Source organism: Vidua chalybeata, chromosome 14 (assembly GCF_026979565.1).
Source record: "Vidua chalybeata isolate OUT-0048 chromosome 14, bVidCha1 merged haplotype, whole genome shotgun sequence".
In the NCBI taxonomy this organism is placed as follows: Eukaryota; Metazoa; Chordata; class Aves; order Passeriformes; family Viduidae; genus Vidua; species Vidua chalybeata.
Window position 1 is genome coordinate 580,673 of NC_071543.1, and position 26,961 is coordinate 607,633.

The following is a 26,961-nucleotide window of genomic DNA, read 5'->3' on the forward strand; positions in this document are numbered from 1 at the left end:
CCGCCCGAGCGGCGGCGGCCGCGGCCAATGGCGCGGGCGGGCGGCGCCGGGGCGGTGCCTCCGCTCGCCGCGTCCGGCGCGCGGCCGTTCTGGAAGGATCGCGGCGGCGCGGCCCGGGCGGGCGCGATGTCGGGGCTGCTGCACACCACGCTCAGCGGGCTCAACAGCGACTCGTACTGCGAGATCAGCCAGTACCGCGACCAGCACTTCCGGGTGCGCCCGGCGCGGCGGGTGGCGGGGCCCGGCCCGGGCGGGGAGGGCTGAGGCCGGGGCAAGGCCGTGCGAGAAACCGGGCAGCGGGAGGGCACGGGGCGGTAGGAGCGGGACGGCGAGCGCGCTGAGCCCGCGGCATGCGCCTCTGTGCCCGCAGGGTAGCAGGCAGCTGCAGGAGAAATCGCTGAAGATTTCCTCCACGCTGTACGTCGGCAATCTGTCCTTCTACACCACCGAGGAGCAGATCCAGGAGCTCTTCTCCAAGTGCGGAGATGTCAAGAGGATTGTCATGGGTCTGGACAAGATAAAGAAAACCCCCTGTGGCTTCTGCTTCGTAGAGTATCCTTTCTGGTTCCCCTTTGTCAGTGCGGATGTGGCTGGCACCTGTGGTTCCTCTGCACTGCAGGTGTGTCTGTACTGCTGCTGGAAAGGTGATAGCCAGGCGCTTCCTACCAGGCACATCCCGTCCATCCCTGCGCCTTCCTCACTGCACCCTGGCACTGACTGTGTAGTGGTGACAAGTGCCACCAGGGCTGTAGTGTCTGGAGGCGGCAGAGAGCCCCTTTAATTCATTAATTTCCGTAATGGTTTTAGGGCCAGAATGAGCGCTGTTACAGTCACCAGTCTGACATCTTCCATGTCCAGAGCACATGTTTACTTTCTCATCTCAGCTGCGCACCTGGAGGAAGTAGCTGGATAAGGCGTGGGGGCGTTTTCAAGCAGAGGGTACATGCTTATACAGGTTGTGCCAGGAGCTGTCTGTGCAAAGCTCTCCTGTGAAGCCTGCTCCTTTTGTTCTATTTCAGTCAAGTTTTACATAGTACAAAAAGGCATATTACTGATTTCTTGCCCTTAGCAAGGCTTTAATGTCTTGTTCCATTGTCTTGTCTGTGCAAGTACTAACATTAAAGTACAGAATCCTTTCTGAGCCTTAGCTGGTTTTAGCTTGGATTTACACGAGTGCAGTTTCAGATCCCATAGAGAAGAGCGGGAAGAGCAGAAAAAGCTGGAAGGCAGTGTGGGGCGGGGGGGGAGTTCTGCTTCTCAAATACAATACTTCCCTGTTTTTTTTTTTTTCCCCTGTACCCAAGAGAAAGCACACTTAGTTGTCCTTACAGAGTGCCCCAGGTACTACACGAGAGCAGATGCTGAGCACGCCATGAGGTTTATCAACGGCACGCGGCTGGACGACCGCATCATCCGCACGGACTGGGATGCAGGGTTTAAGGAGGGGCGACAGTATGGGAGAGGAAAGACCGGAGGACAGGTAAAGGCAATGCCACTTCATCCCTGGATTTGATCCTCTAAGACTCTGTGTACTTACTTGCTGGTTTTGTCTCAGGGAGAACAATGTGCAGACAGTAAAGGCCTGATAATGAAGTTTACTCGCTCCCAGGTTGTTTCGGTAATTGACACCTGGTGTTAAAGGCTGGAAATAGAACTTAAAGCCACTTCTGTCTAGGAGTCCAAACTTCCTGCAATGCAAGCAGAATGTTCCCTAATCCAAGCTAGTACCCTTGAAATGATCCAGAGTTTGAGTAGAGGGAAGCAGTGTGGCTGCCAGGCCAATCTCATAACACAGCAGTTTCCCCAAGGGCAAAGATGAGGTTTAGATGAGAAAAAGTGTTCTGAAGGCCAAGCCTGGCAGTTCAAAAGGGTGTACTGAAAAGGTGAACAAAAATATTTTGGGGTCTTCTTTGCTTCTTACCTGAAAAAATCTCAACAATCAGATATATATCCCTTTTGGTCATTTTCACCACTATTACCACATTTCTGGTGGATTAGTTGAAGAGATCTCAGACAAGTTGAAGTGCTTCTAATCTGAACTTCAGTTCCCCACCAACTGAACAAGGAGGGGATGATGATTCTGGAGTCTAGCAGGGGGCAGGCAGTGCTGGCTATTAATAATTAATACACGTGTTGTTGCTGTGCCCCAGGTGCGAGATGAATACCGGACAGACTACGACGTGGGAAGAGGTGGCTTTGGCAAGATCATTCAGATGCAGAAGGCAAATCACCAGCCTGCAATCTATTAATTGCCTCGTGGTTCCTAGCTCACAGAGGGCTCTGTCCTTCCAGAGCTAGCCCTGTTCTCACATTTGGGATCAGGGTATGGAGTGAGATCCAAGTTCCAGCAAAAGGTGACTCTCCTTAGACTGTGGATATACACATGTTTTCGTTCTCCCTCCTTTCTGAGCTAGAGAGGATGTTCTGTGCTGATACAGGGCAGCAAGGGGAAAAAAATGGACAGCTCTGCAGGATTTTGGGCAAGAAGAAATGCAGCATGTCACACACATCTTAGGCTATGACATACTCTTCATGTTGCACTTAAGCAGGTGGCTTCCTCCAAGCTGCAGCTGCAGCTGTGGTTGCTTTCAAATGGAACTTTTAAAAAAAGCTTACCACCATTGGAGCCCTCCAGGTGCCTGGGCAGCTAGTGAGGATGCACAAGAGATTCAGTTTTCTAATTTATAACCTCACCTGCTTAATAAACAGTATTACTGTTTGAAGTAATACTGTGAATACTGAACTTCACTTGAGAGAGAAGTGGACAAGGTCTTACCCACCTGGAGGTGCTTGTCTGCACATCTAGCCCTTGGGCTGGTCAGGGCCTGCAGAGCATTTCTCTTTGTGATGCCCCCAGTGCTGCCTGGCTTTTCAGATCCTCGCTGTTCAGTGTGATTTTGTTAAAAGTTTCTGTTAATTTTTTTTAAATAAATAGTTGTATTGGGTCTGACTGAGCTTAAGGTAATTTTACCCCTAGCAGCCCTCGTAGAGCTGTGTTTTGTATTGGTAGCTAGGAAGGTGTTGATAAAACACCAGTGCTTTGGCTATTGTTGAACAATGTTCCCACAGCATCAAGGCTGTCTCTAACATTCCCACCTCACCAGCAGGCTGGGGTGGGGGCAAGATCTTGGGATATTCCAGACCATATGGCATCTGCTCAGTGGTAATAGCTAAGAGAAGGGAGATGGGGGGCATTCCTTGTTAAAACATCTGTCTTCTGGAGCAGCTGCTCTGTGTACTGAAGCTGTGCTTCCCGGGAAGTGGCCGGACATCTCCTGCTGGTTGAAAGTAGAGAATAAATATTTAGTTTTTCTTTGCTCCCACACGCAGCCTTGCTTTTGCTTTATTAAACTGGCTTTATCTTGGCCCACAAATTCCATTCCCATCTTCCTTTCTCCCTGCCCTCCTCCCACTTAGGAGGGGAGTGAGGGAGCAGCTTGGTGGGTACCTGGTGTCCAGGCAGGGTCAGCCCACCACAGTTTGGTGCCCAGCGTGGGGCCCGAGGCAATGGCTGTTCTGTGCCAAGTGTGCTTTAGCCATAGTAGTTACTAGGTAGGCAGCTCCTGTTGGGTCACGGTGTTTCTGGCTGCATTTCTTATCTCTTTACTTTGCTGGGCTTTGGGAACATGTTAGTACAAACCATGGCTGTGTGCTTTGGCCTGGCACTGATGGCCTTGCTCTGCTGGGGGAGCTGCCTTGTGGAGAGGATCCCATTTCCCACTCCCACCTGGTGTGGGTGGCTTTATTGTTCCTGCTCAGCCTTACGTGAGATGTTTAATACTACTAATTAACACAGTAGACATATCATGGGGTCTGTGTAATCTGATGTCACCCTAATGTAAGAGAAAACAGTTTTTTGGGTGAGTCAATACTGAAATGTGCCCTGAGGCAGCTGGTCCGTGGGTGGCAGGATTTGGGCAAGTGCCTGGGCTAGTTATCACCTCTCATAGCCTGGGACTACACCTGAACAGGCAAGTAACCCTGGCAAACTGACATGCCAACTGACAGAAGGTGCCTACCCCAGTGAAAACCAGCAGCTTCTGGCACTGTACTGGGGCTTGGCATGTGCCTGCAAAGCCACAGTTCAGGGCTGTCAGAGGTCTGTGTTTAACTGAGGGACCCCAGCCACCTCTGAGAGTAACTTGATTGAGACTGGGGACTAACTCCATCTGAGGTGGTAGTAGAGATAGGGGCCCAAACAAGAACAGCTAGAGTTGCCCCAGTTGTGGAAAAAGCCCAGTGGACAATGGGTCTGTATCACCACTTGTTAGGGGAGGAGGGAGAAGAAGGGTTCCATCAAGAAGCTGGTCCTTGAGAAAAGAAAATGCAGGAAGGAGTGAGGGAATTCAGACAAGAAGCAGAAACCACCCAGTCTAACCTCGTCAGAACTTTTGGAACGTGCAAAGATTACGGCCACCAGGTATGTGGAATCCTTACTGGCTGCTCTGATACTGGCATAACGGGGCCCAAGGTCAGCAGGAAGATAGGGAAGCCCAACAGCTATTCAGTCCTTAGGAACAAAATAAGGGATGTCACCATGTGCCTGTGGATGTAATGAAGACACCAACTATGTCTCCACCAGCTAACAGGGAGACCCCTAGCTTTCCTAGGCTTTGGGGAAAGTGCACGTTCCAGCTTGTGAACCCTCTCCATGGAGTAACCTAGATGAACCACAGAGTGAGCTGGGTTGGAAGGGACCTTAAAGACCAGCTAGTTCCAAGCACCTTGCCATGGGTAGGGACAGCCCTTGGAGGAGGAAGGTGACACAAGTGGCTTGGTGGGCACCTGGTATCGAGCCATGGTCAACCCACTCCAACAGCAAGTCCTGCAGCAGCTGGAGTTTGTGTGTCAGAACCACTTTCTCTATGACACAAACTGGGGAGGGCTGGGGGACACATCTATTGGTGTCTTAAAGCTGCTGTCACTTGTAAACATGGAGATGGACACTAGGAGGGTGCACGAGTCTCACCATGGTTCTCTGCACTTCTGTCTTGCTGGCTTTTCCTCTCCTGCTGTGCAATGGCTCATGGTTGATGGCAAAAACGAGTTGCTTATGCTCTGAATCAGACCAGTCCTCGTGTTTCAGCAGTTCTAGAAAATTCAGGAGAATTTTCCCTGTCCTGTCACCTGTGCACAACTGGAGTAGCCTATAAAACATAACAAGTGCTCAGTGGTCACTTCAGAGAGGAAGGGGCCAAGAACGCCCTTCCCTGTGTTTCTTTTAAGACGAGCATGGCCAGCGCTCTCTAGCCTGTTCTTATGTCCAAACAAGAGATGAGAAGAGATGTAAAATCCTTTCTGATCTGTCCCCAAGAACCTCTCAGCTAGGGCAAGTAATTCCATTGAACAAGTTAAAGTCTGTCTGTAAATTTGGTTTGTATTATGTAAACAATAGCAGCTGCTCCCTGCCCAGTAATGTGTCATGATTTTTCATGCATTATCTTGTCCAGGATGATAGAAACTGTTGCACACCTATGTGCAGACCAGGCAGTTTAAATTAATTTAACGCTCACATTACCCCGAAGTCTTGATAACTGAGCTGGTAGGGGTGTTACATTTAGTTTGTCAAAATGTCTCCTACCTGTTTGTTTTGCAAGTCAGGTTGCTGTGCCTGTACAACTGCCACAGGTCTTGAAGGAGCTGCATGTTTATTCTTCAGCGGGTTTAAAAAATGTCAGCATTGACCAGCCTGCGATGCAGGCTGCCCCTGAGATGCAGTGAAATGGAACAGGACATTGACTTAAAAATGGAAAAATAAGAGCAGTCATCTGTCCAGCCTTGCAAAGCACAAACAGTGTGAGGTCCTGTGTAGAGAATATGGATTAGAATAATTGCTTGGGTAAACACATCGGGAAAATGGGAAAGCTTAAGGAGGACAGGAGAATGTAACAGCCTTAAAACTATGATTAGCAAAGAAATCTCTTGTGTGTGAGGTCAGGAAGCCAGCACAGCTGTGCAGCCTTGGGCCATCCTGGTGGCGGCAGAGAAGCCGTAGCTCATCAGGAAGTGACCACACTGATGGAAAACTACCCACGTGCACCATGAATGTGGCACTTGCACTGCCTGTGCTGCCTCTGCCACCTCCTCTCTGCACCACTCGCTCACAGGCTCACTTCCAGCACAGTGAGCTCTGGGTGCCGCTGGGGTACGGCTGTCTCCTAAGGGAGAAGCTCCAGGTGACATCCTGCTGGGTGCAGGCATCAGCACAGCGTGCTGGCAGCTCCAGGACAGACTGTGAGAGGAGCCACCCTTTGGCTAGTTGCAGTGTGGACTGGGGGACAGGGGCAGGAACCAGGGCACCAGCTGCAGCACTGGGAGGAAGGGAGAGTAAGGGAAGAGCAACCACGTGGCAGCAACTCCTCATGCCAGAGCTGCAAAGGCAAAGCGAGGTGAGCATTAAGCCTGTGTGTTTAGAGAGCTGGCCACCTGCCACAGCTCAAGGCAAGAGGATTATTGGATGCACACAGGCTCCTCACAGCTACTGGGTCATGTGAGCTTAAGCTCACCACAGAGAACAGAAGGGTTGGGGCCTGCCTGGAGCCAGGTGAGTAAGGAGTGATAAGAATCTCACACATCACCAGCTTTGATTTCTTGGAGCCCTTCTGGACTGTGAGGGCTTACAGCACAGCCCAGTGCTGCTGCAGAAGTATCAGGAGCTGATACCAGTTTGCTCTGTTACAGCAATGACCTGCCTGGAGTTAATTCACTGGATTCCAGGACTCGGGCCCTGCTGATGGATTCATCCCACTCAGCAGCCGCTGCAGCTCCGCTCCACCGGTAGGGAAGGGGATCTGACAGTGCTCAGATTTACAGGGAACAAGATGGCACATTAACTCCTCACATTGAAGCATTTGATGTCACAGAACAGACTTGCCAGCCTATTTTAATTCCCAGGCGGATCAAAATTTAATCTGCTGCTACATCTCCGCCTGCCAGGGCCTGTTGTGGCCAGGGAGCAGTGCAGGGGCAGACTCTGCAGCTGCAGCTCTCCCTCCAGAGCTCAGCAGCACAGCCCCCATCTCCATCCTGCCCCCAGCCTGCATGGCCACACTCACGGCCTCTTGGCAGCACCTGGTGTCCAGAGAGCTGCTTTGAAGGGTCCACCAGGAAAGCCCCGTGTCCCCCAAAACCAGCTGGATATGAAGTTATGAATGCCATGGGATGTGGTGGAGCCAGATGGGGAGGGAGGCTGGCAGTCACCCACTCTCTGCACCCCCAACACCCCAACCCACCAGCACGGCATCCCTGGCATGACCCCAGAGCACATTGTCACCAGCCAGTGGCCACAGAAAGGCTCCCCAGCCACCTGCCTGCTCAGCATGGCTTGGGCCAGACTCAACAGCCCTCCAGCTTCCCTTTCAGTGCAAGGGGGAATGGCAACAAGGAAATCACAAATCAAGCCTGGGGAGGAAACGACCCAACTGTCAGGGCAAGCCACATGCAGCCGTGTGGGGCTGGTTGCTTCCTTCCCCATAAGGGTGGGTGATCACGGGCCTCTCAACAGCAAAGCCAGGCTCTGCTTTTTGCTGATTTTCTCAAACCACAAAATGGCCCCTTCCAGACTGGTACAGGAGGGAAACCCACCCTGTGGCCCCCAGCCCCTGACAGGCTTCACCAGGAACGAGCTTCTCTCCCAGGCTCTGCAGGATGGAGCCCGGGCTGCTGTCAGAGCAGGCTGCTGGGGCACCACCTACAGCAGTGGGAACAGATGGTTTGTGCAGAGAGCACGCACTGAGGCTCTGGCTGGGTGTTGTTCACCACCAGCTGGTGTGCTGAGAGGTGCAGTAACCTCAGCACAGCCTGGGAGAGGCAGAGGTGCTGCTCAGCAGAGGCTGTGGTGCCATCCCTGGCAGCCCTGCTAGCCTGCACCGAGAGGGAGGCAGGGACCCCCAGAGGGTGCAGAGCTGGGGCAGCCTCCAGAGGCAAGGACAGGGTGCCTGGCCCAGAGCCTGGGGGGGATGGGGCTGCTGTACCCATGGCTCAGTGGCACTGACCCCCCAGCCCACCACACCACGGACTGGTGGCTGCCAGACAGCTGCTTTCCCTGCTGAGCTGCCATGGTGGGAGCTGTCCAGAGCTTCCAGAAACCTCTGCCAGGACTCTGCCAGCCCCAGTGGATGCCCAGGATGGAATGCAAAGTTCAGTGGGATGGCCTGTAACCAGGCAGGGATGTGCCCATGGGCACAAACAGACCCACACACAAACATGGGCATGGATGTGCACACATGTATGGGGGACACAAACACAAATAAAGGCACGGGGGGCTGCAGCAGTGCCAAGCCAGGGGGTGACAGCTGCAGCTGTATCACAGGCCCATTGCCCTCTAGCCTTGGGTAGCAGCACCCAAAAGTGGGTGAATGAGCAGAGGGCAGGCTCAGGGCTCAGCAGGGACCCATGTGCTGCCTCTGGCCAGAAGACACCCTTGAGGTGGGGTGGTGAAACCAGCATGGCACACCGGGGCACCAGCCTGACCTGGAGGGCTGGCAGCACCCAGTCACCTGTGCCTGGGGGCTGGAGCCTGAGGCTCTGGCAGGGCACCACAGCCTGGGACACTGGGGCAGTGAGTGCCAGTCCTGGGGCCAGAGCAGGAGCCACAGCTCCTTTTACTGTAGGGACAGCTCTGGGAGAGGGCTCACGGCCCCAGCACAGGGGCTAAGCAGAGCTGATGGTGTGGGTACCTCACCACTGACCGTGCAGTGACCCTGCACTACTGCCAATGAACAGCAAGAGATACCAAAACCAAGCACCAAATCCATCTGCTTTAAATTAGGGGTTTTTTGGATACTTATGTCATGTCTGATTTAGACCAGACCAAAATCTGGAAAATCATCTTTTCTCATGGATGTAGCCCAGCTTCTTGTCAGGCTTCCTCTGCAGGCCATTGCTGGCACCTCCAGGAAGCATCATTTCCAAGGCCTTTACTGCGTCCTCTGCTCTAGAACTCGGTGACACAGTCCCTGCCTGCACATGGCCTGAAAGGCAGGACCATGGCAGACTGCTGTCCTGCCCCCCAGGTACCAGCAGCACTGGCTGGAGCTGGTTTGAAGCACTGCTTCACAGCTCCTGGCTCACAGCGAGGACTGCGGGCTCCAACCAGCAGGTTTTGGGCAGGGATGTCACCCAGCACAGCTGGGACCAAGCACTGTTCTGCACTGGCACCCAGCCCAGTGGCATGCAGGGTCCTGCCAAGGGGCCCATGACCACAGGCCCTTAGCAGAATATGCAGCAAAACAAACAGAAAAAAAAAGCACGTTAAAACATTTAATTTAATAGATTTAAAAATTCACTTTAAAATTATAGAAAAGCAGATGAGGTTGGACATAAGTATAGTTACACTGAGGACATCTCACAGACACTTGAGCAAGATATTTGTATCAAACAGCATGGTCAGGGCAGTAGCAGTTTGCTAGCAGTACCAAAACAAGTTTCAGTGAGCCTTCCTGCAGAGCTCCAGCATGGCTGCCATGTACAAGCCTGGCACTTGGAAAGCAGGGAGGAGGTGGTGAACAGAGCCACATGAGAGGTGGAATACGGCTGCACCATCATGTGGGGCCTCATGTGCACAAGGAAAAACACTTCCATGGCTGGAGGGCTGTGCTGATGTCAGTGCCCCTCTGCGGGACTGGAGGAGGGCAGCGACCAGCCCTGGGCACTCCCATCCAGCCTGGGCATTTTCCTGGGAGGGGGAGGCAGCACATGACCCAGCTCTGCAGTCCTGACTCTGTGTTTTGCCAGTGGGTAGGGTCAGAGACACAGACACCAAATGTAGGAATAGTGGAATCCCTATCCTGTAATTTCCATACTGTTTTAAGTCCTCAGTTTCCTCTAATTGGACTGCCAGTTACCTGTCCACAGAGTTCCCAGTCATTCTCCTACATAATACACCCTGTGACTATAGTCACTCAAGCTTCACAACATCCAAGCAGCTTGAGAACATTTCATGCTTTGGTACCATATGGATTGTCTGCTGTTGGTGGAGGTAGTTGGTAAGCTAATTGTTTTGTAATCATCCAAACCTTAACATACTATGCAATTATCAGAACAAGAAGCAAAAGGATTAGCATCAATAAAAAAACACCAGGGTGAAGCACTCAGTTGAGAATTCTGGTACCTGTAGGCATCCATCCAAAAACAATGTCCCACCATCCGTGTTCTCCATCTTTCTTCACCTGTTCCATCACATTGTCACAGCAAAGGTCACAGCACATGTCACAGTTGAGACAGCCACAATACACAGAAACATACCATTTCAGAAGGCTTCAACCCATACAGAGTAACACCAGGCCACCTCAGAAGGCTGCAAGCACCCACCCTTCCTGTTCTTCAGCCCAGCCTTTTATACCCTCATGTTCATGCATGGCTCTGTGTGCCCTCTGCTCCCTTTGGTGGTTGCTCAGTGCCCCTGGGCACTCCATGGCTCATTGCTGCCAATGCTGCTCACCTGCTCCTCACAGCTGTGCCCACTGGGGATGAGGCTGGGCCACAGCCCCATCCCAGTGACCCAAACTGTGCCACACACAGCCCCATCCCAGTGACACAAACTGTGCCACACACAGCCCCATCCCAGTGACACAAACTGTGCCACACACAGCCCCATCCCAGTGACACAAACTGTGCCACACACAGCCCCAGTGACACAAACTGTGTGCCACACACAGCCCCATCCCAGTGACACAAACTGTGCCACACACAGCCCCAGTGCCAGTGACACAAACTGTGCCACACACAGCCCCAGTGACACAAACTGTGCCACACACAGCCCCAGTGACACAAACTGTGCCACACACAGCCCCAGTGACACAAACTGTGTGCCACACACAGCCCCATCCCAGTGACACAAACTGTGCCACACACAGCCCCATCCCAGTGACACAAACTGTGCCACACACAGCCCCATCCCAGTGACACAAACTGTGCCACACACAGCCCCATCCCAGTGACACAAACTGTGTGCCACACACAGCCCCATCCCAGTGACACAAACTGTGCCACACACAGCCCCATCCCAGTGACACAAACTGTGCCACACACAGCCCCATCCCAGTGACACAAACTGTGCCACACACAGCCCCATCCCAGTGACACAAACTGTGCCACACACAGCCCCATCCCAGTGACAAAAACTGTGTGCTTACATCACATGATGGATTTCTGCCATGCCATGATGGACAGCAATCAAAGCCTTTTATCCATTCTCCTGGGCTTGTTTCAGCAAGCCTCAGGTCTGTGTGTTGGAACAGTACCTTTACCAGTTCATACCAATGGCAGTAACTGCAAGTCTTGAATCAGGGTATAGTTAGATTCCAAAAATTGACAGGATATAACAGGAGGTAAAAAACTAAAAATCTTCATTTAAAAATAGAAATAAAAAATAAATAACTAAAATCATGTCATTACAATAAAGTTACAGGTACAAATATTGGAGTGACTGGTTGTATCTTCAGTAACGTTATCTACAAATACAAAATACAAGAGACTCTTGTGCATCTCGTTGTACACAGTCTCACAAAGTGTACCGCTGACTTTCAGATCTTGGCCATTAATTTTCTGCAGGGTATTTAGTATTACATCCAAAGCAGCCAAAGCTAACAAATTAGTATTGTGAATGTTATTCCAAAATGCATCCTGCACAGAAGAATCCAAACTCAAACTAAAAACTTAGAGTCCCCCGAGTTATCCCTGATACTCCTAGATCATGCAAGCACACCATCCAGGAGAAAAGAGGTTCCCCTGGTTTTTCCTAAACTGTTCAAATATTTCATTTACTTCATGCTGAGTATAATATTCTATGAGTATCCCTCCTGACCATTAGGATCTAATAACACTTTCATCTCCATGCTGGTCTCACATCTACAAATTCATCTCAGGAACCAACCTCATCAGAATCCACAGAATCCCAAACATCTCCATTCCGTTTATCAGGATCCCACTGCACACCTGCCTCTGCAATCACTGCATGCATTTTCTTGTGATTGACTTGCCCCCTCCTTTCCTTATACTGAGCTACTCTAACTGCAGCCTTCTCAGCAAATCTGGTAAATCCAACTTATCAGCAAGCAGCTTATTTTGGCCTTTTAGCATTAAAATTTGATTCTGCAACTCACATCTGTTGGTCTGTGTTAGAACATTTCAACAACTGTTCCTTTTGTTGGTGTTTTGTTTGATATACTGTTAACAAAATCCATCCCTGCCTTTCCAAATCCACAAGTTCTTTTCTTTTTTCAGTATGCAATTTTTGGATGCATTTCAATATATCCAGCAGTTCAACTTCTTTTAACTGACTTCCCCATTGCTCACATGGTCCTCCAACCATAGCCCACTTGAGGACCAGGGAACTGTATGGAAGGTCTTCCCATCTGGGAATTTTGGACAGGACTGATTACTTTCATTTAGATTTTAAAAGCAAATTGTTCTGACCCTGCTGACTACACTGATTTTGTTTTGCTGGTGAGTAGGGTCAGAGACGCAGACACCAACTTAAGGAACAGTGGCATTTACTGTGATGGAAAACTGCAAAGAATCACAAAAGGATAAGCTAAGCAAAGCACCTAACCATGAGCAAAGAATTACAAAGGGACAAGCTAAGCAATGCTAATCATTGCTAGGAAAGAATGTCTACAGTGATTAAGATACCTCACCAGTTACCCCAACGATGATGCATCATCCAAGCCCGAGAGACATCAGCTCTGTGGGGAAGCCAAGGACTGGAGAACCACGCCAGGAACTGGAACTCCTGCAGTGCCTCCTCCTTTGCAGGCCACGAGGCTCCCCCACTTTGCTGTGACAGTGGTCCGGTTTTTACACTGCTAAACAAACCAGCTGAGATAATTTCTACTTTCATTTTCCTGTCAGCTTTCTCCCAAAGCCTGGCCAGGGCTCAAGGAGGATCCAAGGGAATTGTCTTTGATCCTATACCTAATTAGGCCAGATGTGGCCTTATCCTGTTTCTAGATACAGAAAGGTGAACATGTTTTGCCAATAAGTAAGTACATATAACAATACTTTGTTAATTAGTGGAAACGTACAACATTTGGTTGGAATGTTCATCCTAGGTCAGCTTTGGCTCAGGGCCTGCTGTTCAGACCTTAGTACTTCACTCTGGGACTCAGTCTCTGCAGGAGAGAGGATGGATGATCTTGTCCCGAAGTGGCAAAGAGGTCCATGAAGCACAGGCCCCCAGGCTCTCAGATCGCAGCAGCCCCGGGGCTGAGGTCCAGTCCAGGATGGTGCAGAGGTTTTTCTACTGTGGCACAGGCTTTTTCTGCATTTTTCCCTTCCACGCTGTTCCAAATCCCATAGGTGAAGTAAATAATAAAACCTAAAAGCAGGACATTTTCCATAATGAAGTGTGGAATGGTGGGTTGTCAGCACTAACAGATCCCCAGGAGGGACCTGGCACCGCACTCCCCAGCACAGGACACCTACCCACAACCATGCAGACTGCAAACCGCGCCCAGGTGCCCGCACTCAGCTGTACCATCAGCAGGATGTTAATGAAGGTGCTGAAGATTGGCAGGAGTGGGAGGAAAGGTACCTGCAAGGGACAAGAAGCGCTGTGTCAGCTGTGCCTTGAGGGACCAGGCTGGGCTCGAGGATGCTACTGGCCAATGGGAGGACCCCCTCCCTGCCGCAGCCCAGAGCACCCAGGCACTTCCACACTGAGGATTGCACCTCAGAGAGACACGTTCCAGGGCCTGGGCTTTCCTGGTGACTGCCTGGCAGGAAGCCCCAGCAGACCCTGCAATGCCCAGATCCTGAGGGAGTCCAGGGCTTTGCAGACACCAAGATGCAGGGGGCTGCACTCACTTTGAAGTTTAACCGTGCACTGCTCTGCGGCTGCCTCCAAATGATGATGGTGAAAACGAGCAGAGCCACGAGGAGCAGCACCAGAGCCACAACACAGCCCACATTGGCATCCTTCAGCGCAACCACATTGAGGGTCAGGACCACGCAGATGACTGTGATCAGTATGGCTGCAAGAGAGGAGGCAGTCGGGGGACTGCACGGCACAGGGCCTCCCTGGGGCCCTGAGCCTCACCAACAGCTGTGCGGAGGCACCCACTCCTCTTGGTCAGGTCCAGCGTGCACTGTCCCTAACACCCACCCCAAAGCCTTAGGAAAGTGCTTTGCTGGAGACACTTTCCAGACCAGCAAGCTGCAGGGAGCCTGCGTTTGGCTGGGCTTGGACCCAGCTCTGACACTTACCCAGACCTGGCTGAGCCACCCCATTCTGGCTGTACAATGGAGCCACTGACAGATGGATCAAACCTCGCTGGCTGAGCCCAAGCACTCCCAAGGGGCTGGGGACTGCCCTTGCTGGTGGCCAGCGTGGGTCAGGCTCATCACAGGGATCTCCCGTGATCACCAGCACATCCCCAACTTAGCACTCGTGCCCTCCAACAATGCCTGTGCACCCCAAACCACAACTGTACCCTGCACTTGGCACCCTGCTTAGGGTTCAGCGCCCGCGGGCACTGCCAACAGCGACTGACAACCCGGCCCCTCTCTCTGCCTGGCATGCTCTCCATCCCTTCCCAGCTCTAGAGACACGCCAAAACACTCCAGCCCCTGGCAGGAGGGGACAGCAGCCTCCGGTTCCCACTCACTCACTCACCAATGACCGCCACGCAGACATAGACAATGCGCCCCGAGAGCACAGTGGGGGTGTCCCCAGGCGGGTTGAAGAGCATGGCCAGGGATGTCGTCTCTTTGTGCTGGGCGCTGGCAGCAGTGATGGCTGGGTTCATGATCACTCTCTCCTCCTCATTCCCATTCAGCTCCAGCATTTCCATGGCCTTCGGGGAGTTTGGCTGCCTGGGCTGGTACCTGAGCAGGTAAGACAAGCTTGCAGCAGAGCCCAAGCAACTTCCTAGCCCAAGGGAACAGTGGGCAGCACCTTCATATCCCTGCTGCTCCAGCAGTGGCTCCGCAATAGCCACTCCAAGGATATGCCCAGAGACACACACAGGCTCTAGTCAGCAGCCTCCATCTTGGGGGCTTGACACTTCCCCAGGATGCATGCCCCTGGAAAAAAGCTGTGGCTACAAGCCCCCAGGACGATGTAAGGAACATCTACCCTGGAGTGGATGTTCAAAAACGAGGAGTCACGCACCGGAGGATGAGCACGCACACCGCCACCAGGGAGTAGGCCAGCAGCGTGCCGATCGACATGAGGTCCACCAGGTCCTTCAGGTCAAGCAGGAGGGCAAACACCGCTGCAACGAGGACATGCAGCATGAGCACAGCTCCAGACCACCACAGGGCTGGGTGTGAGGAGGCGGCCAGGAGCCTTACCTGCGAAGAACCCCGAGACAAAGGTGGCGATCAGAGGGGTCTTTCTGCCGCTGTGGATCCGGGAGAGGAACTTGAAGAGCAGCCCGTCCTCTGCCATGGCATGGATCACTCGGGGCATGGGAAACATGGAGCCCAGCAAGCTGTCGTGGGGAGAGATTAGGCAAGCTGCCCACATCCACCACCCACAAGGGGAAGGGACCAGCTCTGTGCCTGGAGCAGGACAGCAACTGGACAGAGCAAACCCCCGGCCCAGCCAGATTAATGCTGTCGGTCCCTGTGCTGTACCCCAAGCAGTGGCAGGAATAGAGCCAGTCCTACCTGGTGGAGAGGGCACAGAGTGAGCCAATGGCGACGGCGTAGCGGGCGGGCTCCCAGCCAACCGCCTTGAAAGCCTCAGGCAGAGGGCTGTTCTTGTTCAGGAGGAAGTAGGGCACCATGAGAGTTAGGGATGCAGAAACCCCAAAATAAGCCACAAAGCAGATGAGGAGGGACACGATGATGCCAATGGGAATCGAGCGCTGTGGGTTCCTGGCTTCCTCCCCTGTCCAGACACAAGAGGCCACATGTGCCCCACTCCATTGCACAGCCACGGGGCAAGTACTCCCAGGGGATGAGCCAGAGCAGGGACTTTCCATGGCAGCACAGGACTGGGAAGCAGCAAGCAGGGGCTGTTGGAGAGGAGGGGCCCTGGCCATGCTGCTGCTGCACTGGCAGAAAGGATGGAGCTGCCTGGAAGCCTGGGCTTGCAGAGCCCCTGGCCAAGCCAGCCCTTCCCCCCTCACCAGCAGCTCCCTCTCCCTACAGAACCTGTTGAGTGGAGGTCATCCTTGAATGTGTGCCTTGGTTTTGCAAAGGTGTGCTGCACCAGGCTCCCAGCAAGGGGCTCGGCAGCAGGAAAGGAGGAGGCTGCTGGGCAGCCCCTGGAGGCAGGGTGGCACAGGCAAGGTCAGGCAGAACAGCCTGTACCAGCCACCCGCTAAGTAGATTTCTGGGGTAATGAGAGGAAATTAAGAGAGCTGCCTGTGCTCCAGGAAGCAGCAGTTTTGCATGAACTTAGTCATTCGGAAAAAGGCTGCTTGAGGCTGGGAAGTAACTAGGAGGCACCAGAAATTCCCAGCACTGCTGCAGGCTTGGCTCAGCAGTCAAAAGGCTCCCCGCTGCTCTGGGAGCTGGCTGTGCAGGCAGGGTGCAGTCCTGCTCCCACCATGTGGTGTAATGAGCCACTTTTCCTGGGGCAGGGTGGGCTCTGAGTCCTTTCATCTGGCCCAGCTGAAGAGACAGACTCCACAGGGAAATCTCCCAGGAGGGGTGAGGCCAGCTGTTTTCCCACACCATGCAGCATCCTCCCCCAGCCGCTGGCTGTGCGGGGGAAATGCCCGTGCCACCCTCACCCAAGGCAGTACCTGTGGTGGCAATGCAGTCAAAGCCCACGAAGGCATAGAAACAGGTGGCAGCGCCGGTCAGCATCCCTTCCAGTCCAAAGGGGAAAAACCCACCAGAGCCAAAAGCTTTTTTCCTGGGAGAAATGCAGGAGGGCAGCTGCCGTGAGGAGCAGGGACATCAGGGCCTATGCCTGCCCTATCCCGGCCTGGCGCAGTTGCTCTACTTACATGTCATCCGGTGGGTCTGGCAGTGAGCAGTTGACACAATTCTCCTCCGAAAGCTGCCAGTTCTCGATGTCTCCCTTGATGAAGCCAGCAATGATAACAAAGCTCAGCACCAACAGGTTCACCGCCGTGAAGATTTTGTTCACAAGCGCAGATTCGCTGACACCAAAAGCCAGCAGTACTGTGGGGACAGAAGAGGTGAGTGAAGAGCCATCAGGCTCCCATGCCATCAGCCATGGTACCATGGAGCCACTCTCCTGCACACCCACCAGTAAGCAGCAAAATCAGAATCAAGGCAAAGAAGTCTGGATGCTCGGCCAGCACTCCTGGCAGGTGCATCGGGATCTTGTTGGCGAAGAAGGTGGAGATGTGGTTGCCGATGAGGTTGTCAAATGTTGCACTCCAGGCTCGAGCCACGCTGGCTGTACCTGGTTGACAGTAAATCCGTGCATTAGTCTGAGCCCAGGGCAGATGGGCACCAGCCACCCGCACCTGGGCACCCACCTCCCCTGCTGATCCCACCCCGCACCCTGCCCCCACAGCTTCCAGCAGGAGGCTGCCCCCAGCAGCCCCCCGTGCTGCCAGCACGAGGCTGGAAGGAGCCCCACACATGCTGCCTGGCCTCGTACCTATCACGTAGGAGAGAATGAGGTTCCACCCGGCTATAAAAGCCCAGATCTCACCAACGGTAACGTAGCTGTAGAGGTACGCAGAGCCAGCCTTGGGGACGCGGGCCCCAAACTCCGCATAGCAGAGTCCAGCCAGCACAGAGGAGAAAGCAGCCACCAGGAAGCAGAGGACGATGGAGGGACCAGCCATCTCCTTGGCTACCTCCCCAGCCAGCACATACACACCAGCCCCTAGCGTGCTGCCCACGCCCAGGGATACAAGGTCCAGTGTGGAGAGGCAACGAGCAAAATGTGTGTCTTCGGAGCTCAGGTCCACCGTGCGCCGGCGGATCAGCTTCTTCCCAAAACCGGTCATTTTTTCCCCCAACATCTCGTCTTCTCCTCAGTGAAGCTCAGCTGGTCAAAAGCCCTGCACGAAAAGGGAAATGTGAAGCTCAGTGTCCTTCAGGCAGCAGGACTTGGTACTGTGGCAAGGTAGGCAGTGATGGCCACAGGAGCCTGCTCCCAGCTCACTCATCGGCACCACACCCCTGCCACGCTGGTTGGCCAGAGACCATGGTGATGGCACCCTCCAAGGCACTGTGGGGCTGCACACACCCTGCCTGCACAGCCCTTGCACCACGACAGTGAGTCAGGGATGAACCCAGTCAGTCCGTGGTGGGAAATGCTCATTGCTCAAGCCCTGTGTGGTCTCAACCATAGAGCTCATAGGCACGTCCCCAAGCTTGCCCACTGTTTCCCAGGCTTGACAGTATGGAGATCCTTCAGTCCTAACTCGACTGCGGGCACATTTCTCCAGCCTGGCACATGGGTGTGCACAGCAGCAATGATTCCTCCAGCACAGGATTTAGCAGGCCGGGCTGACTCACTGGATGCAGCCGTTCCTTTGTTGCTTTTGGCATCTGCACCACATTCTCTATAGGGATGCATAATACACAGCATGGGTGCAAACCCCTTGTCTGCTAAGCAGTCTGCCAGCTCTACAGGCTGCAATCACTCCGAATGTGTGACATCCCCACTCCTCTTGCTCACAGCAGCCACCTATCCCCAAAAAGCTCTGAAGATGAGAAGGCGAGGCGCGGCTCTGCCGGCAGGAGTGCAGCTGATGTGAAGCAGGCATCCAGCACAGAGGAAGGAAAGTGGTTCCCAATGCCCATGCCCACAGCTGGCACCCCTGCCCGCTGAACCACCCACCCGCCAGTGTATTCTCCCTGACGGCTTCTCCCTTCACCGAGAAAGCGAGAACACTCCATGCAGGTGCCCAGGACCGCGTGCCCCACTACATGCATCAGCCTAAGCACACAAGGATAACTTTGTGACCATTTCCATAGATGATTATCAGGATCACAGTGACAGCCACCAACTCGGCTGTTTCCCCATAACCAGCAAACCATCCTGCTTCTTGACAGATCTCCTGCCGTGCTGGCACATCTGGCATTCAGCCTTGACCCCAAGTGCAACAAGTACCCCAGCACTAGCACTACCCTCCTCAACCACTACGTCCCACCGCGGAGCCCGGCGATGCCGCGGGCACGGCAGAATCCCAGCGCGGCCCCGCGGCAGCACCGGCCACGTGCCACGGGCACCGGCAGCTGATGCAACAGCGGCACCGGCTGCGCCCGGCCCCTCCGGTCCGGCGGCAGCGCCCGCCATCACTCACCGGCGGCGCGGCGCGGCTCGGCTCGGCTCGGCTCGCCCCCGTGCGAGCCCCTCGAGGTGAACGCAGCTCCGCTCCCCGCCGCGGCCGAGAGCAGAGAGAGGGGCGAGTCCCGCCCCCGGTGCACTAGTACCGACGGGGGGCGGGAACGGGCGTTCAGCAGCTTTCACCCAGAGCCCCAGGGGCGGAGGCGGAGAGCAGCTAGAGCCGAGCGGGCATTGGAGGGGATTGGAGCGGGCGTTCCTCCCAGCTCCACCCGCGCCCGGCTTCCCGCGCTCCTTTTGGAAATATAAATTCCAGAGACAAACGGCAGCGGGGCGAGGCGCGGCTCGGCCGGCGGCAACTCCGAGACCAGGGCGAGGCACCTTGCTCCCTCGGGAAAGGCCACGGAGGGTCCCCCGAGTCCAGATGTGCCGTGAGAACCGAGCCTGCCCCGGCCCAGCCCCGCCGCGGCTGGGAGCGGGGCGAGGAGGCGAGGCCAGCCCGGCTACAGGGGCTGCGAGCGGAGCTTAGCCCGCGGCTTGTGACCCTGCCCCGACCTCCGCATGCTCCGCTACAGCCCCCTCAGTTCTGGGAGCAGCAGGCAGCTCTAAGTGATGGGGAACGCCAGTCCTGGGAGAACTGCTCGGCAGGCAGGAGAGAGGCAGGGCCAGCGCCATCCTCGCCAGCAGGCAGGCTGGGACCCGCCCGTCAGCAGGCAGCGCCTGATGCAATCCTGTGCTCGCGTGTCGTGAGCGCCCGTTCACAGCGGTAGCTCACAGGGAGGTAAGCCAGCCCCTCGCTGGCATCACTGGCAATGCCCTGCCCCGGCGCCGCTATCGAGGCAAAAAGCTTTTCAGTCGCTTGCAGAGCGGAGGGAAGCAGAGCAGGCGGGACCGCTACGCAGCTGCCTCCCCCGCATCCTCCGGCGGGGCAAACATCGGGAATAGGGGGTGACGGAAAGACCAGCTCACGCTTCTAACTGGCAGTGACGCAAGCTCTGCCCCCGCTTCTCAGAATCGAGGAACTGCAGTTCCGCAACCTCCCTTTCCTCCCTGACCCCACGATGAAGTAAGTTCAAGGGGCAGATTCCAGCATTTCTGTTACCACTCAGACACCTCCCACTCCTTGCAGGGCTGCCAGCTGTGGGCAAGGACCCACCTGGGCAGCACCATCGCCGAGAATGTTCTCAGGCAGGAGAGGCAGCACCACGGGCACAGCAGGACTTCAAGCAGGGTCACCCTGTCCCAGACAAGCAGACGCTGTGAGGGGGCAGATGACATTATTTCCCTATTATCAGAAACCTTCTTGCAACATCAGGCGTTGGGAGGTCATTTCCAGAAAGGAGCAGCATCAGGACACCAGAACATGTCTCCAGCTCCCAGACCTCACATGCAGCTCCACATGTGCCTTCCCCTTGTCCCATCCTCACCCCCTAGTCTTACTGCTCCCCACCTCCCATCATCCAGGGCCCTGATCCAGTAGCACAGGCCAAGGGCTGGGAGCAGGCAGAGGCATGGAACAAGCCAAGTGCATGTCTCAACGGGAGCAGCAGGAAGGCAAATAGTGGCAAGGCACACATGGCAGCATCAAAGGAGGGTAGGAGATGGCTCCAGCCCATACAGGGGGCCAGAAGCCCTGCAGAAACAGATCCACATCAGTCCTTGGATGCCCCCACCACCTTCCACAACTGAAACATTAGAGTATTTCAGATTGGAAGGGACCCATAATGACCATCGAGTCCAGCTTCATCCACGAGTGCCTCTCTGTTTACAAATAGCAGGGCATTTTTTCGAGTCAACTCCCTTAGTACCTGCACCAAGAATTTATCTTCACCATGCATGTAACAGGGAACATACAGCACGCAGCTCTCACACACACAGCAACTCTCTGATGCAGATTGTCCCAGCACTGGAGCTGCCCCAGCAACCAAGTGCCACACAGGGCTGGGAGGCAGCCAGCACAGCTTCCCCTGCACCACCCCTGCGCACAGTCCACGGCAGTGCCCCAGGGAGCAGTGTGGACTACCTGGGAATGCACATTCTAAGGCAGCCAGGAACACCACTGTCCTAAGGTGACTTTATGGTGCTTGTATCCCAAATCGTGTGTTCTGTTTATGCCTGATACTATGTTCTGTGCCTTCAGGACTGACTCTGAAAGTGAAGGATTGTTTTGCCTTGTTATCAGCCAGGTCACCTCCCCCCATGGTCTGTGTCTAGGAGAGGCTTGGCTTGCTTGCTTTTGCTTATTAGTTAGTTTAGCTAGGCAGTCCAATTTTTACCCTGGACTGTTTCTTTTTCCCTTCCCTTTCCTGAATATCACCTGGACCTGGGAAACATCAAGAAACACCGAGAGTCTGCATTTTTGTGACCTGCAGCAGCCATCCCCAATGCCAGAGACTGATAGCTGGGCAACCACTCCCAGGGGAGACTTTCTGAATTTGTCATCTCTTCAGAACGGTGAAAGAGTTTTGTCATCTGGTGTTGTTTTTTTGTATTGGGGAGTGTTTTCCTTGTTAAATAAACAGGTTTTTTTTCTACTTCTCTCTGAGGAAATTCTTCCTGAACCAGGTAGGGGAGGGGTCGTGGGGGGTTTGCTTTCTGGGGGCTCCTTCCAGAGGTCTTCTCCCAAATTTGCCCTAATCTAGGACAACCACCCAGAAATAACAGGAGCAGGAACAGGCCAGCCTTCCCAGCCCAACCTCAGGGCACTGCCAGCACCAGGGCACTCTCCAGTGCCTCACCCAAACACAAGGCAGTGCAAGAAGGTGCCTGCATCAACTGACCACAGAGAGAAGGCAGCAGAGCAGGGCTCCCAGCGCCGGCCTGCAGGGACAGTGAGGGACTGCACTGAGTCCCAAGCACTGCTTCCCACCACATTCCCCCCAGTTATAGTAAAAACACAGCCCCCTGGCTCAGGGAGGAAATGCTGATGTCTGGCTCCAGATCAGAAGGCTGAAGGATAGCTGTATTACAACTACATTATATTACTATATATACTATATTAAAAAGTATATTATGTACTCTTTAAAGAGATACTATACTATTCTTCATACTTCTTACGTATCTAACAAAACTCGTGACTCTGCTGAGCGTCCAAGCCACATCTGGATCCGATTGGTCATTGACCCCAGACAACCTTCACCGGAATCCAATCCAGCAATCACTTCACGTAAACAATCTCCATACCACATTGCACGTGGGGAAAACAAAGGAGCAGAGATAAATATCGTTTTCTCTTCTTCTGTCCGTGCTTCTCCAAGAAATCCTGAGAGACAGAATTATGTCTCTCTGTCCAGAGAATGTGAATGTCACACGCAGTCACTGATAATAAAACAGTAGTAAATAGCCACAGGCTGTGGAAGTCTAATGTGCCGTCAGCCAGCATTGGCTTTTCCCACATCCAATGTGAAGGTGGTCTAAAGAAGAAACCTGCCCATACAGCTGCCTACCACCACCACACATCCAAGCCTTCCACCTGGAAGCATCAGTTTTGTCCAGAAATGCTTCCCCAGAGTCACACCGTAGCTCCATCCACCAGCACCCAGCTCCTTCTTGTAACAGACCTCAAATCTCTGGCTGAGCAAAACCAGACATAGCCAAGCACAGACCTGCCCTGTTCGATCAGTGGGCAGCACTGAGCACTGCCTCTACCAAAGCAGACCACAAGCACCACTGCAAAAGCCACCTTTATTTTACATACAAGGAGTTGAAAATTAATTCATTCAAGAGCTCTGCAAATATCACTCACCCAGAGGCTCTGTCCCCATGTCCCAGCTGTCAGTCTCTCCCCAGGTCACCACCGTTGAACACTGCTGCATCTTTCAGACAGATTCCTGTCTGAAAATAGGAATCTTTCCTGTCAGGAAGCAACAGCAACATCAAAGCAGTAATGCTTCTGGCACTCAGCACCTGACCCCTGGGAAAGGCCATGAGCTGTATCCCTTCCACCTCGCAGCCCACAAGGGATCACTGGAGCATCCCTGCAGCTTGCCCAGAAGCAAGGGCTCACCACAGCGAGGGAACACACCTGCTGCTCTGAGCTGAGCCTGCAAGGAGGAGATTGTCTGCTGATAGGCTGCACACTGGGCAATCTTGTCAGCTGCAGACAGGAGGCAAGAAGGTGTGTGCTCAGCCCATCCTAAATACTTCACACCCAGACTCTCTAGGGCAGCAGCTGAGATCCTGCTCTACCCCCTAAACATGAAGCCAGCTCCACTCCCGTGGAGCTGCAGGTCCTGGGCTCCAGGTACAAGCAGGGGATGTCACCTGGACTGCAGGCGTCCTGCAGTCCTCAGAACACGTACCAAGCTCACCCTTCGCTTGTTCCAGCTCTTTCTTCACATGCTTGAGTTCCTGGGACAGCTGATCACCTGCAGACTGGCAAGAGCAGGGGGCAAGTGTGATGCAGGGAGTTGCACCCCCACCACAACACAGCCACAGCACAGCTCATCCTCTGGAGGAGCACTGCAGCCCATCCAACACTCCAAGCCCAGCACCCTGGGGACCACTGCCAGGGCACATCCATCACAGGAGCCGTGCCTGGCAAAGGAGCCGCTGTAGCGAGCGTCTGCCAGCACCTGTAGGAAACAAGAATGCCTTTGGCTGGCTGCAGCCACAAAATGAAGAGCCCTAAAACTGCTGGAAAATGCATACACTTATTTTGTAGGTAGGAGATTTCCTAACTTGGAGATTCATCTTGCAGGCTCTGCACACCCCATCCTGGGGCCATGTCCTACATGGCAGGACATATAAAAGTGACAACACAAGCCACAGGAAGTTTGAGTTTTTCAAAAGGCCCTTAGAAAATCTAACTGGACAGAAGCCTGCAGGCCCCTGAGCATAGAGAGGTGGTAAAGCCATACAAATAATGCCCATGGTCTTGTGTAAGCCCCAGAGAAAGGATAAAACAGCTCAAGTGCCAGCCAGAAATTGGCATGTCCAGATCTCATCATCTCCTACCTCTGGCATAGCTGGCCCAAGCCAGAGACTCAGCAGTGCTCCATGGTGACAGGACACAGCTGGCTCATACCTGCTCAGCAGGGACTGTATCTTCACACCCTGAAGTCAGGCCAGGGGCCAACTCTCTGGACAAAGAGGACTCCGCACACACCCATGTCTGGTCATTTATACCTGTGAAGAGAGGTGCCAGCACTGGAAACCTGCCATCCTCAGTTGCTCTTCAACCTGGCCACAGAGCTGCTCCCGATCAGGGAAGGACAGAACCTGTCCAAGACAGTCAGAAGTCTCCCAGCACTTCCAGCCCAACAGCTGCTGCTGGCTTGGCCTGTATGGGCGCTGCTGGGAGAAAGTGTTCCTGCATGGCCTTGCTCCCAGCAGCTCTGGGCTCCTGCTAGGAGTCTGCTCTCACAGGAAGGTCAGGCAGCTGCCCGGGCAGGGTGGGACAGGCTGTCACAGCAGAGTGGGGAGAGCCTCCTCGCCTCCCCTCCCTCTGCAGGGCTGCCCAGCTGCAGTTCCTGTGAAGGCAGCACCCCCTGCCTGCAGCACAGGCTGGAGCACCCTCAGCCAGGACCACACCTGAGCCAGAGCTCATTTGGGGAGCAGCACTGCCCCCCATAAGCAGCTGCCTGTGTTTCTCCACACCCCCCACAACACAAAGCAATAATCTACACCTCCGTACTGTTCACCTGCTCCCAAGACAATGCTTGCTGCAACCAGCCTTTCTTTGCTCTCACCATTTTCCTTCAGCTTTTGGGTCCTACTGCACACCAGCTCCTGTTAGTTGATCTTGAAGTGAGACCCAGGAAGGGAAAAGAAAAAGCATCAACCCCTGCTAAGAGAGTGCCCTGACTGACCACAGCCACTCCCTCTCCTGCGAACGAGCCTCGAGCACCAGATTTGTTCAGAATCTTTGCTAGATGCCTCTCCAGGAAAAGAGAGAAAGGACTTCACCTAGCCTCGCTTGCTCTGCACTTCACCTCCCCTCCTCTGACGTCCCAGTTTGAGAAGCAGGATGCTACATCTGTGTAGCAGCTGTTTTCTGGGCAGTTTTCCTTATCTCCTGTTAATGGGCCCATCAATGTCTTGCCACGGGACTCAGAGATAACTCCCTCCAGGAGCCCTTTCTGTTTAACAGGTGATCAAGGACCCACCCATGACTCAGAATGACATCAGCCCGTCGTGAGATGCTCCACCCAGGGGAAAAGAGCTAAGCATCCCCACCTAGTAATATTCTGGGCTTTGGGACAGAGCAGGCAGCCTTCCCACAGGTTTCCAAGAGGAACAGCTGGGGTTTTCCACTGGACCGACTACACCTTTTCCACAGGATCACTGCTCCAACAGAACCACATCTGCAACTCCAGCAGGACTGCAGCCACTCCAATTTGGACTGCTACCAACATGCTGGCCAAAGGGGCATCAGGTTGTATTCTGACTCTGTCGTTTTTTTTTTGTTGTTTTTTTGTTTTTTTTTTTAATTATTGTATGGATTTTGTTTCTTTCCCTTTTCTAAAAAACTGTATTTCTGACTTGGTGTCTCTCACTGGTTTTGCTTTCAAACCAGAACATCTGAGTCCAAGCACGTGCAGTCGCCCCCCCCAGTCCTTTCCCCAGGATCAGCTTTGACCCTGCAGCCAGGACCTGAACGTTCTTCCCACGGCAGCAGCGTCCCTCTCCCACGACTCTGCAGCCTCTGAGGCTTCTGCCAAGACTCACCTTTATCGAGGCAAAAACGCTTGGATGGAATCACTTTTTCTGGAGGCCGCAGTGAGGAGCGGGAAGCCATGGTAGGAATTTCCGTAGAGAGCCTTGAGGAGGGCTGTTTACGACTCCCAACCTTGGCAGCAGCTGTAGTGGACAGTAAACACAGAGGCCGCTATTCCCAAGCAGCTCCACTGCACCTTCTTCAGGCAGCCCGGGGCTCAGCCAGGCTGCCTACCCTAGGCGCACAGGCACCAGTACGCTGTGACCCCACAACACCACGGGATGAAGGCTTCAAAGTCAACAGGCTGCCAGCCCACACAGGCTGGAGGCCAGACAGTGTTAACACACCCCTGGGGGTATGAGAATATTTCCTAGGCTCGTACCTTGCCGCTCACATGGACTCTCCACTGTCCCCAGCCAGGCTGCAGCCCAAGCCCTTCCCCTGCTCCCTTCTCGGTGCAGCACCCTAACCCAGGTGCTCCCTGCTTCGCGTGACGCAACTGGCAGGTGCAGAATTACTTTCCATCGCTCTCTCCTGGGGGGCGAGTTTGAGAAGTCTGGGAAGCAGTGCCTGCTGCGAAGCCCCGCTGGCACGTTGAAGCCTAGACCTGGCAGGCGATGTCAGCTTCAGCCTGGTCCCTGGGTATTGAAAATGCAGGTGAACCCAGTGGGAAGAAATGATGATGTCTGACTCCAGTTCAGAAGGCTGAATGATTTCTTTGTTATAACTATACTATAATACTTTAATAGACTATTTAAAGGAGATACTAAAACTGTGAACCTACTTTTTCTAACTACCATATCTAACTTACAACTCGTGACCCTCTCTGAGAGTCCAGACACAGGTGTGTTGGATTGGCCATCAGGCTCAAACAATCCTCACCAGAATCCAACCAAACAATCACCCCAGGTAAACAATTCTCCAAACACATTCCACATGGGAAAAGCAAGGAGCAGAAACAGAAATTTTCTCTTTCTTCTCTCTGTGCTCCTCTATGAAAAAAATCCTGAGAGAGAGAAGAATGTGCCTGTCACACCTGGGGGAGAGAGAGGGTTCTGCAGCGCCGGGCGGGCGGTGTCCGTGCCGGGGCTCCCCACCGTGACCCCGCTTACCTGGGCGCCGGAGGAGCCGC

At 53.9% G+C, this 26,961-nt stretch overlaps 2 protein-coding genes across 9 annotated transcripts; one reads left to right on the forward strand and one right to left on the reverse strand.

Annotated features, from left to right (window-relative positions):
• The first annotated feature begins 47 nt into the window (after positions 1 to 47).
• Positions 48 to 3,323, forward strand: LOC128795382 (nuclear cap-binding protein subunit 2). Of its 2 annotated transcripts, none has more exons than XM_053956109.1 (4): positions 48 to 213; positions 371 to 619; positions 1,307 to 1,480; positions 2,151 to 3,323. In XM_053956109.1, exons 1-4 carry the CDS (start codon positions 127 to 129, stop codon positions 2,247 to 2,249), a joined length of 609 nt encoding a protein of 202 aa, XP_053812084.1. In that variant the 5' UTR covers positions 48 to 126; the 3' UTR covers positions 2,250 to 3,323. The 2 variants fall into 2 exon arrangements, with proteins under 2 accessions (XP_053812084.1, XP_053812085.1); XM_053956110.1 differs by having other exon boundaries at positions 371 to 552; positions 1,342 to 1,480.
• A 5,924-nt stretch (positions 3,324 to 9,247) lies between these two features.
• SLC7A3 (solute carrier family 7 member 3) lies at positions 9,248 to 26,927 on the reverse strand. Of its 7 annotated transcripts, XM_053955479.1 has the most exons (14): positions 25,841 to 26,927; positions 24,862 to 24,913; positions 22,917 to 24,298; positions 17,531 to 17,939; positions 17,171 to 17,329; positions 16,905 to 17,082; positions 16,698 to 16,810; positions 15,613 to 15,835; positions 15,295 to 15,434; positions 15,113 to 15,215; positions 14,615 to 14,826; positions 13,807 to 13,973; positions 13,426 to 13,534; positions 9,248 to 13,318 (listed from the first exon to the last, which is right to left on the reverse strand). In XM_053955479.1, the coding sequence occupies exons 4-14, from the start codon at positions 17,898 to 17,900 to the stop codon at positions 13,185 to 13,187; spliced, it is 1,908 nt and encodes a 635-aa protein (XP_053811454.1). In that variant the 5' UTR covers positions 17,901 to 17,939; positions 22,917 to 24,298; positions 24,862 to 24,913; positions 25,841 to 26,927; the 3' UTR covers positions 9,248 to 13,184. The 7 variants fall into 7 exon arrangements, with proteins under 7 accessions (XP_053811454.1, XP_053811457.1, XP_053811453.1 ...); XM_053955482.1 differs by lacking the exon at positions 24,862 to 24,913; XM_053955478.1 differs by lacking the exon at positions 25,841 to 26,927 and having other exon boundaries at positions 24,862 to 25,090.
• Positions 26,928 to 26,961: the final 34 nt, after the last annotated feature.

Bases quoted from the DNA above. Each gene is read 5' to 3' on its own strand.
- LOC128795382 (XM_053956109.1), top strand. From the start codon at position 127: ATGTCGGGGCTGCTGCACACCACGCTCAGCGGGCTCAACAGCGACTCG. The intron at 214-370 runs GTGCGCCCGGCG...CTGTGCCCGCAG, and splicing joins ACCGCGACCAGCACTTCCGG to GGTAGCAGGCAGCTGCAGGA. The intron at 1,481-2,150 runs GTAAAGGCAATG...GCTGTGCCCCAG, and splicing joins GAGGAAAGACCGGAGGACAG to GTGCGAGATGAATACCGGAC.
- SLC7A3 (XM_053955485.1), bottom strand. From the start codon at position 17,900: ATGTTGGGGGAAAAAATGACCGGTTTTGGGAAGAAGCTGATCCGCCGG. The intron at 17,330-17,530 runs GTACGAGGCCAG...ACTGTCAACCAG, and splicing joins CATTCTCTCCTACGTGATAG to GTACAGCCAGCGTGGCTCGA. The intron at 13,535-13,806 runs GTGAGTGCAGCC...TGTCCCTTGCAG, and splicing joins GTGCACGGTTAAACTTCAAA to GTACCTTTCCTCCCACTCCT.